This window comes from Nicotiana sylvestris, chromosome 2, assembly GCF_000393655.2.
Source record: "Nicotiana sylvestris chromosome 2, ASM39365v2, whole genome shotgun sequence".
Taxonomy (NCBI): Eukaryota; Viridiplantae; Streptophyta; class Magnoliopsida; order Solanales; family Solanaceae; genus Nicotiana; species Nicotiana sylvestris.
The window spans coordinates 31,025,953-31,040,204 of NC_091058.1; the positions used below are offsets into that span (position 1 = coordinate 31,025,953).

At 38.4% G+C, this 14,252-nt stretch overlaps 2 protein-coding genes across 2 annotated transcripts; one reads left to right on the forward strand and one right to left on the reverse strand.

The window, feature by feature from the left end:
• Positions 1-448: 448 nt before the first annotated feature.
• LOC104247971 (epoxide hydrolase 2-like) lies at positions 449-3,404 on the forward strand. Its single transcript, XM_009804137.2, has 4 exons — positions 449-884; positions 1,930-2,097; positions 2,176-2,411; positions 2,741-3,404. Exons 1-4 carry the CDS (start codon positions 597-599, stop codon positions 2,988-2,990), a joined length of 942 nt encoding a protein of 313 aa, XP_009802439.1. The 5' UTR covers positions 449-596; the 3' UTR covers positions 2,991-3,404.
• A 2,577-nt stretch (positions 3,405-5,981) lies between these two features.
• On the reverse strand, positions 5,982-9,979 carry LOC138884132 (uncharacterized). Its single transcript, XM_070164987.1, has 2 exons — positions 9,075-9,979; positions 5,982-9,033 (listed from the first exon to the last, which is right to left on the reverse strand). Exons 1-2 carry the CDS (start codon positions 9,977-9,979, stop codon positions 5,982-5,984), a joined length of 3,957 nt encoding a protein of 1,318 aa, XP_070021088.1.
• Positions 9,980-14,252: the final 4,273 nt, after the last annotated feature.

Genomic DNA, 14,252 nt, shown 5'->3' on the forward strand with positions numbered 1-14,252 from the left:
TGAGCATGTGTCAACTAATGAACAACTAGCAGATATTCTTACAAAAGGTTTGGGAAAGGCACAACATGATAACCTGCTCCAAAGACTTGGAGTGAAGAATTTGTATTCAACTATAAGCTTGACGGGGAGTGTTGATTATGGTTAAAGCTAACAAGCTGATGTAAGTAGAGTCAATTAGCAGTGAGTAGGTGGTTAATCTTATTTAGTCAGTTAAGCAAGTTAGCTAGCAGTTACTTAGAAGGTTCCAGAAGTTAGTTAACACTGTAGGTATATATACACTGAGTGTACATATTAAGTTTTGATATTTTACAAAATCGCATCCTCTCCTCTCAAGCTCGTCTCGCTTCTAGCTCAAAAGTCAACAGATTGATAAGTCTCAATTAGCAAATACGAGTTATAAATCTCAATGCCGACTTATAAATCTCAAGCAAATTCTAAATAAGTCGACATTTCTCAAATGCGACTTATTCCGAATGCAGTAATTTTTCAATTGTTCTGAAGTCTAAACAAAGTGGATATAGTTGTCCGACATTTCCAAAGAAAACATTGTCGGTCACTCTCCATTCTCAACATAACTGAAAGTTAAAAGGAGCAAGATGGAACAAATAGAGCACAAATACGTTGAAGTAAATTGGCTAAATCTTCATGTAGCTGAAACCGGAAGTGGGAATTCCCCGGTTGTGGTGTTCTTGCATGGATTTCCTGAAATATGGTATACTTGGAGGTACCAAATGATAGCTGTGGCCGAAGCTGGTTTCAGAGCTATTGCACCCGATTTCAGAGGACACGGGTTATCGGATCAGCCACCCGAGCCCGAGAAAACCACTTTTCTTGACTTGGCTAATGACACCCTTGCACTTCTTGATGCTCTTGGCATCTCTAAGGTATTCATCTTCTCAAAATTTTGAGAAGAAGAAGTTATTTTCTTACTGTGTTAAGCTTAAAGTTCTTTCCTTTTCCCTTTTCCTGGTGGCTGCTGCTAAAGATCGAAATTCATGGATTAATATTTTATAATAAAACATAAGTATAGTTTGAAATTACTTAAAAGAGTAGTACTTATAAATCAAAACAATTATCAGTTTAAAATATTTGTTGAAAAAAATTGAAAGGAAAAACCGATTGACTCCTCAAAAAGCGATAGGAAGTTTCTAAGTGCTGAAAAAAATTGATTTATGGTTCAAGGGATGACTGCTATCCTTATTTAGATAGGAACCTAAATCGGGTAAGCAAATTAGTGTATTTGAAGTAGGTGGAACATGTTTAGATTGCTTGAGTTAGCATAAATAGAATCTAGCCTTCTTTAGCTTCTAATAATTAAATACACTAGGATTTGCAGGTGAATCTATACGCATTAGTTAGTTGCCACATTATTTTAAGTTTGTACAAATCTCTAGTCATTCTTGTGTTTTATGAACTTGCATCTTTTTCAGCCAAAAAAAAAAAAACATTGCATATTTTGTTGTTAATGTAACTTGAAAGGTTTTATTTTTGTTAGATTTTTTACCAACTTCCTTTTTTGTTATTTTCCTCAAAGAGCTTCAATTTTGACGTAAGTGAAGAAATCACAACTTGTATATTGGATGAAAAAGAAAACGCAATGATTTTCGAGCATTTTGTGCTTGCAAATGATTCTACATTACATGGTCTAAGCTCATAATCTTAAATACATTGGTAGTTGTTGGCTAAACTTCATGGGAGTATGAAAATTTGAACAAGTATAGGTGAAACGGTAATATCCTGGCAGTATTAGGAGTTTCTAGTGGAATTTAATTTAGAGCCTGTGTTGTTATAACTCAACCAATTGATCTTTTCATATTCTGCGTGAAATAAGAACTTGATATAGGCTGGTGTTTATATCCTTGTTTCTTTTCACTCTCTCTCTTTCTTGGCATGTGTCGTACTGATATCTATATATGTGCAATAATGTAGGCTTTTCTCATTGGCAAAGACTTCGGATCTGCTGTCATTTCCCTATTTATCCTTCTCCACGGGGAGAGAGTCTCTGGATTTATTACCATGGGAGTACCATTCTTGCCCCCACAACCTTTCAAGTACACTGAATACCTCCCTGAAGGCTTCTATATTTCGCGATGGAGGGTACGATTTTGCTCTCTGATTTACATTCCATGATATCAATCTTAGTTCTCTTTGATCTCCAAGAAATTTTCTTTCCAGGAACCTGGTAGAGCTGAAGCTGATTTTGGTCGCCTTGACGCTAAAACAGTAGTGAGGAACATCTACATTCTTTTTTCTAGAAGTGAAATACCAATAGCCAATGAAAAGCAGGAAATCATGGACATTGTGCAACCTTCGACCCCTCTACCCCCTTGGTTCTCTGAGGAAGACCTGGAAATATATGGAGCTTTGTATGAGAAATCTGGTTTCCAGACTGCATTGCAGGTTCCCTATAGGTACAACGACAATCTATGTCTATTTGAGCTGTAAAGTCCCTTTTTTGACAGCTTTTTCTCTATTTTACACATAGTTATTATATGTAGCAGACCAACAAAGGATTTTATTTTGATGTCATTTACGGCTGTGGTGAGGAAGAGGCAGACTTAATAAAGTAAATAAGTACTATATATTAAGCTGAAGTGCTAACTTCAATCACTGTGTGTGTTCACATTCGTAAGATGACATCAACTTCGAGTTATAGGAATTACTTCGATGGTTAATTAGCTACTGAACTCTTCTTTTTCTCTCTTTTTCCTGGTTGTCTATGAATTTCATCATGCAATAGGTCACTGCTTGAACAAGCCAACATTAAAGATCCAAGAGTTCATATTCCGGCACTGTTTATTGTGGGTGACAAGGATTATTTCCTCAAATTTCCAGGAGTCAAAGACTACATAAGTGGAGGACTCAAAAGTTTAGTCCCTAATCTGCAGATGGCTAACTTGCCAGAAGGAACCCATTTTGTTCAAGAACAATTACCTGACGAGGTCAATCAACTCGTGCTTGACTTCCTTACGAGGAATAGCCAATCTTGAAAATCATCAATAAGGCTTTGTCCGAAAGCTTTCAACAGTTCGGTTGTTGCATCTATTCGGATGTGTGAATGAGTAACTCCATCTGTGATGTTCTATCAAGTCCTAGTTGTTTTCTACATCTAAAGTTGTACTGCAGTAAGCAGTGACCCTAGAGTTTTTAGTCTACATCTTCAATATGAGCCACTAATACTGCATTAGGGTAGGCTGTCTACATCACACCCCTTGGGGTGCGGCATTTCCTCGGACCCTGCGTGAATAGGGATGCTTTGTGCACCGAACTGCCCTTATCTTCGATACGAGAGTGTCTGTAATAATGTCCAGTGTACTTTCCTGGTAAAGCTGAAAAGGGTTGAATAAATGTAAAAAGCTGAAAAGGGTTGAATAAATGTAAAACTGAATGCTCTTGAGACCCTAGGCTGAAACTGGATGTTCTGTCTACATATTGTCACGCCCCGGACCTGGGCCTGGACGTAACACGGCACTCGGTGCCTGACTACATGTGACCGAGCGAACCAACTGGCTGGCTGAATCAACATGTGGTGTAACTATGAGCTAGAGGTAAATATAAAACCTAATAATCTACTAAAGAGTCTGACTGAAATATCATAGATGCGGAAAATACTGAAAGGTCTGCAAGTATAAACAAGCAGCCGACAAGGCTAACACATGAAAACCTGCTAATATCTGACTGACTCGTTTATAGTCTGCGAAGCCTCTAAAAATACTGAAAATGCTAATTGTTTACCGGGACAGGGTTCCCGGTATACCTTATTAACTGAAATACTATAATGACTAAAACAAAAGAGAGATAAGGCCCCGGAAGACTGGGGCTTACCAATAGTTGATACGAGATGTCCTAGCAAGCAGAATCGTCAGCCTGCAAATCGTTACCTGCATCGCGAGATACAAGCCCCGGGCAAAAGGGACGTCAGTACATTTGAATTGTACTGGTATGTAAAATAGCTAAACAAAAGAACTGTCAATACTGAAACTGAAACTGAACTGCTAGCTGATAAACTGATAACTAAACAAGGAAGTAAGGATGTGAATACTCCCTCTTCTGAATGATGAACAACCTGTTGAACTGAATATTAAACTGCGGCCACAGGCCCAATATGTATGTGTGTGTATATATATATATATATATGCACAACTGCGGCCTCGGGCCCAAGTATACGTATACATAACTGCGACCTCAGGTCCAAAATGCATAAAGCATAAACTGCGGCCTCCGGCCCAAATGTTGGTGTTCAACATTCAAGAATATAAGATCAGGAACTGAGAATCATATTACAATACATGATACTGAAATAATGAGTCATACCAAGTTACATGATACTGAATTAGTGAATAGGATTAAACTGAGATGAGTATTCATAATAAGTAGATTTATCATAACTGAAACTCATAGAATATCGAATGATTATGAGACTATGCCATATAGAGAATAGAAGTTCTACTACTATTCAGGGAACCGAGGCATAGTTACTTTCTCAGGGAAACTGGTAATGGTCATAATGAATGGGACGTAGGGAGAATCATAGATATTCCCAAACGTAAAGAGTTAGCCTTACATACCTCAATTTCTCCCCTTAGTGATACTACAATGATCCACAATACTAAGAACCTTCAATCTACAATAGCAACATCCAGTGGAACCCAATATTAGTAACAAATTCCATAACTTAAGCCATTTAGGCATATTATCAAACACCTTGTAAGCCTAAATCTCTACATCTCATCGTCATATAATTAGTTCATCTAACTACTACCATTCATCAACAATTTATCCCACCATCATGATTAGCCAATTTATAACTCCCAAAATCACATATATGGCCATCCATCCACACTCAACCAACAAAGTTCCATTAAATAAACATCTTTCAATCTCTATAATAGTTGTGTAATCAAATTGGGAACTTATGGTTTCCAATCATCATATCAAGAGTTCCAATACTTATTCATACTCATATTCCCTTAATAAATCCATACATGTAAGTATAAGGGTGTAGGATTAGCTTTTTGGAAGAAATCTTGCAAAACTCTCATTTGAGTTCTTGAAGAAATCCCTTGAAGATCTAAGTATTTTATGTGTAGATTTCATCAATACCAGTGTATAAATGATGAAATTCATAGCAAGATAATGGGGATTACTTACCTTGACGATGGGAGGGGTTGGAGGTCTTGAGAGGGTGGAGGAAGACCCTAAAATTCGTCCAAATAAAGTGGGGAAAATAACTCCCGAAGGTTTTATATCAAAATAGGGTCGGGTTGACAAAAAAACGCAGATTTGCACAGCCGCGGCGCATGGGGCGACGCATGGGACGGCGTGGTAATGAAAAATGTGTTTAGAAACGAAATTTGGAGGTGCTCTGTTAATTTACACAGCCGCGCCGCAATGGGGCGGCGCGGTAGTATAAAAGTCTGCGCTGCTTTTGGTAATTTGGTCATAACTTCTGGTAAGAGTTTCCAAATGATGAATGGTTTGAAGCGTTAGAAACTAGACACAAAGACCTTTCATTTGATGGATTGTGAATCACATAATACTTTATATAAATGTAGATATGCTCATGCAAAATTTGGTCTTGTGCGTGCTCATTTGGAATTTTAGTTTGTCATGAAATTTTCAAACTTGACTTAGATTTAGGCCTCTCCTTGGACCCCAAATCACTTATGATATGCCTCGTACACTTATTATCATAACCAATTGATAACTATCACATGAATACTCATTTAATACATCCACAACGGATTCAAATTTACGGGGTGTTACATTATCTCCCCCTTGGGATCATTCGTCCTCGAATGATGGTCCTGACTGCAACTACGGCTATCTATGGTCATTAAACGGGTGTTATGGAGATATGAGAATACTGAAATATTATGAATACATGTATATCAAACTGAACGGGCACGTGATCACTAAATACTACTCTGAGTAAATACTGAAGGACATAGAGATTATAATATAAGACCTGAATGGAAAGGTTAATTACCTTCCACGTTTTCCTTTTGCTCTTCAAAGAGATGGGGATATTTGGACTTCATGTCCCCCTCGGCTTCCAATGTAGCCTCTTCAACCTTTTGATTCCTCCAAAGCACTTTTACGGAAGCAATTTCCTTAGTTCTGAGCTTGCGGATTTGTCGGTCAAGAATAGCCACTGGAATTTCCTCATAAGACAGGTTGTCCTTAACCCCTATAATCTCCGTAGGAACCACAAGTGACGGGTCTCCCATGAATTTCTTCAACATGGACACATGAAACACTAGGTGTACATCATCTAGTTCTTGTGGCAATTCTAACTCAAAAGTCACATGTCTGATCCTTCGCAGGATTCTATATGGACCAATATAGCGGGGACTAAGTTTCTCCTTCTTCCCAAATCTCATAACGCCTTTCATGGGCGATACTTTCAGAAACACCCAATCATCAACTTGGAACTCTAAGTCTCTATGCCGTACGTCCGAATAGGACTTTTGGCGACTTTGAGCCGTCTTCAAATGCCTTTGTATTAAATTGACTTTCTCCATGGCCTGATAGACCAAATCAGGTCCTAACAACTCCGCTTCTCCGACTTCGAACCAACCAATTGGTGATCTACACCTTCGCCTATACAGAGCTTCGTACGGTGCCATCATCTCCCCTTGTTCAAAAGCCATAGTCTTGTGTTTGTGAATTCCTTCCTTCAGCTGCAATAAGTAGGAATCACTAAACTGTTTTTCTTTTACTTCGGCTACTAAGGAGGATTCAGCCCTGTTTTGGAGAACAATGCCACCATCTTCGGAGTCCAAAAGTCGAACTCCTAGATTTGCTAGGCGATGGACTTCCTTTATCATAGTTCGCTTGTCTGCCTCAACATGAGCTAAGCTCCCCATAGAACGCCGACTGAGAGCATCGACTACAACATTTGCTTTCCCCGGATGATAGAGGATATCAACATCGTAATCCTTAAGTAATTCGAGCCACCTTCTCTGACGTAGATTTAATTCTCTTTGCTTGAAGATGTACTGGAGACTCTTGTGATCTGTAAAAATGTCAACATGTACCCCATACAAATAATGGCGCCAAATCTTAAGCGCAAACACCACAGCTGCTAATTCAAGGTCATGAGTCGGATAATTCTTCTCGTGAGCCTTAAGCTGTCTCGACGCGTAGGCTATGACTTTACCGTGTTGTATTAATACACACCCAAGACCAACCCCTGAAGCATCACAATAAACAACGAACCCTTCGGTTCCTTCTGGTAGTGTCAGGACTTGAGCTGAAGTCAATCTCTTCTTTAACTCCTCAAAACTTTTCTCGCATGCGTCCGACCATTGAAACTTGACTTTCTTCTGAGTTAATCTAGTCAAAGGGGACGAGATAGAAGAAAATCCCTCTACGAAACGCCTATAATAGCCTGCTAGACCCAAGAAACTTCTTATATCGGATATTGAGGTGGGTCTAGGCCAATTATTCACTGCCTCTATTTTCTTAGAGTCCACCTTCACGCCTTCCCCTGAAATGACATGGCCCAAAAACGCTACTGATTTCAACCAGAATTCACACATAGAAAATTTTGCATATAGCTTGTGATCTTGCAGTGTCTGCAACACAACTCTGAGATGTTCGGCACGGTCAGTCTCGCTACGGGAATAAATCAAGATGTCATCAATAAACACGATAACAAACAAATCAAGATAAGGCTTGAAGACCCTATTCATAAGGTCCATGAAAGCTGCTGGTGCATTCGTTAAACCGAATGACATTACCAAAAATTCAAAATGCCCATATCGAGTCCTAAAAGCTATTTTTGGAATATCGACTTCCTTAACCTTCAACTGATGGTATCCCGATCTGAGGTCAATCTTGGAATAACACTGGGCACCCTGAAGTTGATCAAATAAATCATCTATTCTGGGAAGAGGGTACTTGTTCTTGATGGTGACTTTATTCAACTGACGATAGTCAATGCACATACGCAACGACCCATCCTTCTTTCGGACAAACAAGACCGGTGCGCCCCAAGGTGAGACACTTGGCATTATAAATCCCTTATCTAGAAGGTCTTTCAACTGGACTTTTAACTCTTTCAACTCTGCTGGAGTCATTCTGTAAGGCGGAATAGATATTGGCTTAGTGCTTGGAAGTAGATCAATTCCAAAGTCAATCTCTCTATCGGGAGGAATTCCAGGGAGATCTTCAGGAAACACTTCTGGAAACTCATTTACAATTGGTACCGACTGGAGAGTGGGGATCCGAGCATCTGCATCCTTAACTCGAACCAGGTGATAGATATATCCCTTGGAGATCATCTTTCTGACTTTAAGATAGGAAATAAACCTACCCCTAGGCGCTACTACATCACCCTTCCATTCTAAGACTAGTTCACCAGGAAATTCAAAACTTACTATTTTGGTTCTACAACCCACTTTGGCATAACATGACTCTAACCAATCCATGCCCATGATCACATCGAAGTCTAACATCTCCAATTCTACTAAGTCTGCTACAGTAAGACGATGATGCACTTTGACTGGACATCCCTTATAGATGCACCTTACTATAACTGATTCTCCAACTGGAGTGGACACTTCAATGGGTTCACACAACTTTTCTGGTTCTATCCCAAATTTCTTTGCAATATATGGGGTTACATAAGATAGGGTGGATCCCGGATCTATAAGAACATAGACATCAAAAGTGAATATTGTTAGCATACCTGTGACAGCATCTCTACGAGCCTCTGTATCCTGACGGTCTGCCAGTGCATACAAGCGATTTCGACCACCGCCTGCATTATTAGACTTTGTTGCACCGTGCCCTTGTTGGGCCTGAGAGTTATGATGGGCTGCTGAATTAGTGGACTGAGCTGCATTGCCTCTATTGTTCTGCTTTGCCGATGGACAATCCCTCAAGAAGTGGCCCTGCTGACCGCACCCAAAGCAACCATTTGTGCCCAAACGACACAACCCTAGGTGCCTCTTACCACACGTGTTGCAAATAGGGTAATCAGGGACTCTGTATCCCACACTCGCCTGTGACTGCGAGTTTGCTGTTCTGAAATTCTTATATTTCTGGTTAAACTTAGACCTCAGAACCGGTGCACTAGCTGAAGATGGAGCAGGTCCTGATTTTGATTTCTTGAAAAATTGGTGATTGCCTCCTGCTTGAGATCCCCCATGGTTGAAATTTCTGCAGACTTAGCTCTCTTGCTGAATTCCCTCTCCTTCTCTCTCCGTAGCCGCTCTTCTTCCTTCAACCTGTCTTTGTTCCCTTGAACAAAGGCAACCATCTTAGTGATGGTCATGTCATTATTCTGAGCAGCTATATTGGCATCAGCAAACAAATCATCTGAAAGCCCCAACACAAACCGCCTAACTCTGGCCCTCATATCACGTACCATTTCCGGAGCATACTTGGCCAGAGAGACGAACTTGAGGTAGTACTCATTCACACTCATATCATTCTGTCTAAGTCTCTCAAACTCCGAAGCCTTAGCTTCCAAGACCTCAATGGGTAGAAAGTGCTCAAGGAACGCATCTGCAAACTCCTTCCAAGTCGCAGGATCCGCATCCTCCCCTCGGGACTCTTCCCATATTTCATACCAAATGTTGGCAACATCCTTCAGCTGGTATGCAGCAAGCTCTGCTGCCTCAGTGTCTGTAGCATGCATCACTCGAAATATCTTCTGAAATTCATCAATGAAGTTTTGCGGATCCTCATCCTTTTTGGACCCTATGAAGACGGGAGATTTCATTTTGAGGAATTCCCTAGACCTGGAACTACCCGTCTCATGAACATCACTTGTTCCCTGCCTTTGAGCCTGATTATCAACAATCTGGGTGAGCAACTGGATAGCTCCCCTGACATCCATGTCTGAAGCACTGGGCACTGAGCCCGATGCAACGCCTTGGGCTGGAGTGTCCTCCTCCTGAGCAGCATTAGTTGTGGCCCCCTGGATAGTAGCTGAGGCCCTCCTGGTGTACTTTTTTTTTGCAGGCATTTTTTTTAAATACGCAATTCGCACGGGTTAGAAAGATTCCTGAAAGCAAAGCTCTAACTGCACCATCTAGAGTATGAAAGAAATGAAACAATCTTAGATGTCTTGGTGGTCAACAGTTTACATGTGTGGCGCGCACACACACATAAAAGAGACCCCACTAGACACGGCTTCGTAGACTCCCTAGGACTCTTGAACCTAGGGCTCTGATACCAAGCTTTGTCACGCCCCGGACCTAGGCCTGGACGTAACACGGCACTCGGTGCCTGACTACATGTGACCGAGCGAACCAACTGGATGGCTGAATCAACATGTGGTGTAACTATGAGCTAGAGGTAAATATAAAACCTAATAATCTACTAAAGAGTCTGACTGAAATATCATAGATGCGAAAAATACTGAAAGGTCTGCAAGTATAAACAAGTAGCCGACAAGTCTAACACATGAAAACCTGCTAATATCTGACTAACTCGTTTATAGTCTGCGAAGCCTCTAAAAATACTAAAAATGCTAACTGTTTACCGGGACAGGGTCCCCGGTATAACTTATTAACTGAAATACTATAATGACTAAAACAAAAGAGAGATAAGGCCCCGGAAGACTGGGGCTCACCAATAGCTGATATGAGATGTCCTAGCAAGCAGAATCGTCAACCTGCAAATCGTTACCTGCATCGCGAGATACAGGCCCCGGGCAAAAGGGACGTCAGTACATTTGAATTGTACTGGTATGTAAAATAGCTAAACAAAAGAACTGTCAATACTGAAACTGAAACTGAACTGCTAGTTGATAAACTGATAACTAAACAAGGAAGTAAGGATGTGAATACTCCCTCTTCTGAATGATGAACAACCTGTTGAACTGAATATTAAACTGCGGCCTCAGGCCCAATATGTATATATATATATATATATATATATATATATATGTATATATATATATATGTGCACAACTGCGGCCTCGGGCCCAAGTATACGTATATATAACTGCGACCTCAGGTCCAAAATGCATAAAGCATAAATTGCGGCCTCCGGCCCAAATGCTGGTGTTCAACATTCAAGAATATAAGATTAGGAACTGAGAATCATATTACAATACATGATACTGAAATAATGAGCCATACCAAGTTACATGATACTGAATTAGTGAATAGGATTAAACTGAGATGAGTATTCATAATAAGTAGATTTATCATAACTGAAACTCATAGAATATCGAATGATTATGAGACTATGCCATATAGAGAATAGATGTTCTACTACTATTCAGGGAACCGAGGCATAGTTACTTTCTCAGGGAAATTGGTAATGGTCATAATGAATGGGACGTAGGGAGAATCATAGGCATTCCCAAACGTAAAGAGTTAGCCTTACATACCTCAATTTCGCCCCTTAGTGATACTACAATGATCCACAATACTAAGAACCTTCAATCTACAATAGCAACATCCAATGGAACTCAATATTAGTAACAAATTCCATAACTTAAGCCATTTAGGCATATTATCAAACACCTTGTAAGCCTAAATCTCTACATCTCATCGTCATATAATTAGTTCATCTAACTACTACCATTCATCAACAATTTATCCCACCATCATGATTAGCCAATTTATAACTCCCAAAATCACATATATGACCATCCATCCACACTCAACCAACAAAGTTCCATTAAATAAACATCTTTCAATCTCTATAATAGTTGTGTAATCAAATTGGGAACTTATGGTTTCTAATCACCATACCAAGAGTTCCAATACTTATTCATACTCATATTCCCTTAATAAATCCATACATGTAAGTATAAGGGTGTAGGATTACCTTTTTGGAAGAAATCTTGCAAAACTCTCATTTGAGTTCTTGAAGAAATCCCTTGAAGATCTAAGTATTTTATGTGTAGATTTCATCAATATCAGTGTATAAATGATGAAATTCACAGCAAGATAATGGGGATTACTTACCTTGACGATGGGAGGGGTTGGAGGTTTTGAGAGGGTGGAGGAAGACCCTAAAATTCGTCCAAATAAAGTGGGGAAAATAACCCCCGAAGGTTTTATATCAAAATAGGGTCGGGTTGACAAAAAAACACAAATTTGCATAGCCGCGGCGCATGGGGCGGCGTGGTAATGAAAAATATGTTTAGAAACGAAATTTGGAGGTGCTCTGTTAATTTGCACAGCCGCGCCGCATGGGGCGGCGCGGTAGTATAAAAATCTGCGCTGATTTTGGTAATTTGGTCATAACTTCTGTTAGGAGTGTCCAAATGACGAACGGTTTGAAGCGTTAGAAACTAGACTCAAAGACCTTTCATTTGATGGGTTGTGAATCACATAATACCTTATATAAATGCAGATATGGTCGTGCAAAATTTGGTCTTGTGCGTGCTCATTTGGAATTTTAGTTTGTCATGAAATTTTCAAACTTGACTTAGACTTAGGCCTCTCCTTGGACCCCAAATCACTTATGATATGCCTCGTACACTTATTATCATAACCAATTGATAACCATCACATGAATACTCATTTAATACATCCACAACGGATTCAAATTTACGGGGTGTTACACATATCCAAGAATTTTATTTCATTTCTAGTTTTAATTGTTTCCAAATGGTTTAGTAGAAACATGTTTCAAAGATATTGTGGAGAAAATGAAACTGATCGATGAAAGTTTTATGTCTTCTTTCCTTATATAAAACCAAACAGATTTTTATATTCTTGATTATAGGTAGGTATATCAACTGAAGAGACAATAGAAATTGTGGAACATGATGAACAAAATTACTATTCCGGGGATCCTATTTTATATGATGTAATTCCTATTCTCTTGGTTGTATGTGTATCAATAGCTTCGAATTGACTATATAACTACATTAGAAACAAAACAAGTAGGCACCAAGACGGCTAGGTGTACTTTTTATTTATACAAAAGATAAACTAATTATTAGCAAATATAAGTACATACGAACTCGTCTTAAACAGGATAATTAAAAATTCACTTACTCTTGTAAAATTTTCTAAGCCAGTTAGTTAGTTATGTTGATTCTATTTATATGTACTTTTCCACAAAAGGAACTTGTTGAAGTTAGGTACGTAACCAAGTCAAATTATGATTCTTTAATCATATCCTAAGTATCTTTTTTGAGACATGACAACAAAGAAGATGACAGATATACTGTGTCACACCCTTATTTACTCATCTCTAATAAATTTCGGCCAGCAGGCAGTTAATCAAGAAAAAGGATAGTGGAATATAAGATAATACCAAGAAAGAATATTAATTATAATATACTACTCATTGATTTATGTTTATCCTTAAAAATCAAGCTAATAATAATGGCAGACATAAATTATCACATAACAGGAAAATTTCAACGGATTATTATATGCTTATTTGTCGATAGTGGTTTAGCAAAGATGCTTTTTCTGCTTAGCGAGAATCACTCTCCTGCTCCAAAATTTAAGGGGTCAAATTTGACTAGAAATATTTTTGTATGTAATACAGTATGATGCATAATTTGTATTTATAATACATCTAAAAGATGCTTTTCTGCTTTGCAAGAATCACAAATTCACAATGAAGGAACAAATTTGAAAAGAGAAATTTTGTATTTTCTATGATGCATAATTAGTACTATTATGATATGAGAGTGTAACACATTCTTTACACGGACCGTATATATAACTAACTTATTTGGATGATTATTAACTATTGTATTGTATCGTATTATTACTTTATATATAATATTTGTTTTGATTGTTACTTAAATTTTATTGTATCGTATTATTAAATCCGTTATTACATAACGACGAAAAGTGTCACTTTATGGAATTACCGATTTGGTGTGGTCGCGCCATTACCTTATTTTTTTCTCTCATCTTGTTTTTTTTATGATTAAATAATCCTATTTTATTTTATTTTTATATAATAATATTACCTCGTACCTTACTTTTTCTTTATAATATTGCAAGTTTATTCTTCATGTTGTAGGTGCATGACATCATAAGATGACAATAAATAATATAATTTATCCAAATAATAAAAACAATACAGCATAATATAATACAATATAATACTACACTATACATTATGAAACGATACGTAACAACCATCCAAACAAGCTTTAACTTTAAAAAAAAATGACTTGCTTTGACCTTCATACATGAATTCCTGAAGTATAAAAATCCCATACGTATTTCATCATTTCACTCAACTCCCAAAGGGAAAAACTCAAAGAGAAAGTGAGAAAAAGCAAAAGAGAAATTCAACAGTCAGAA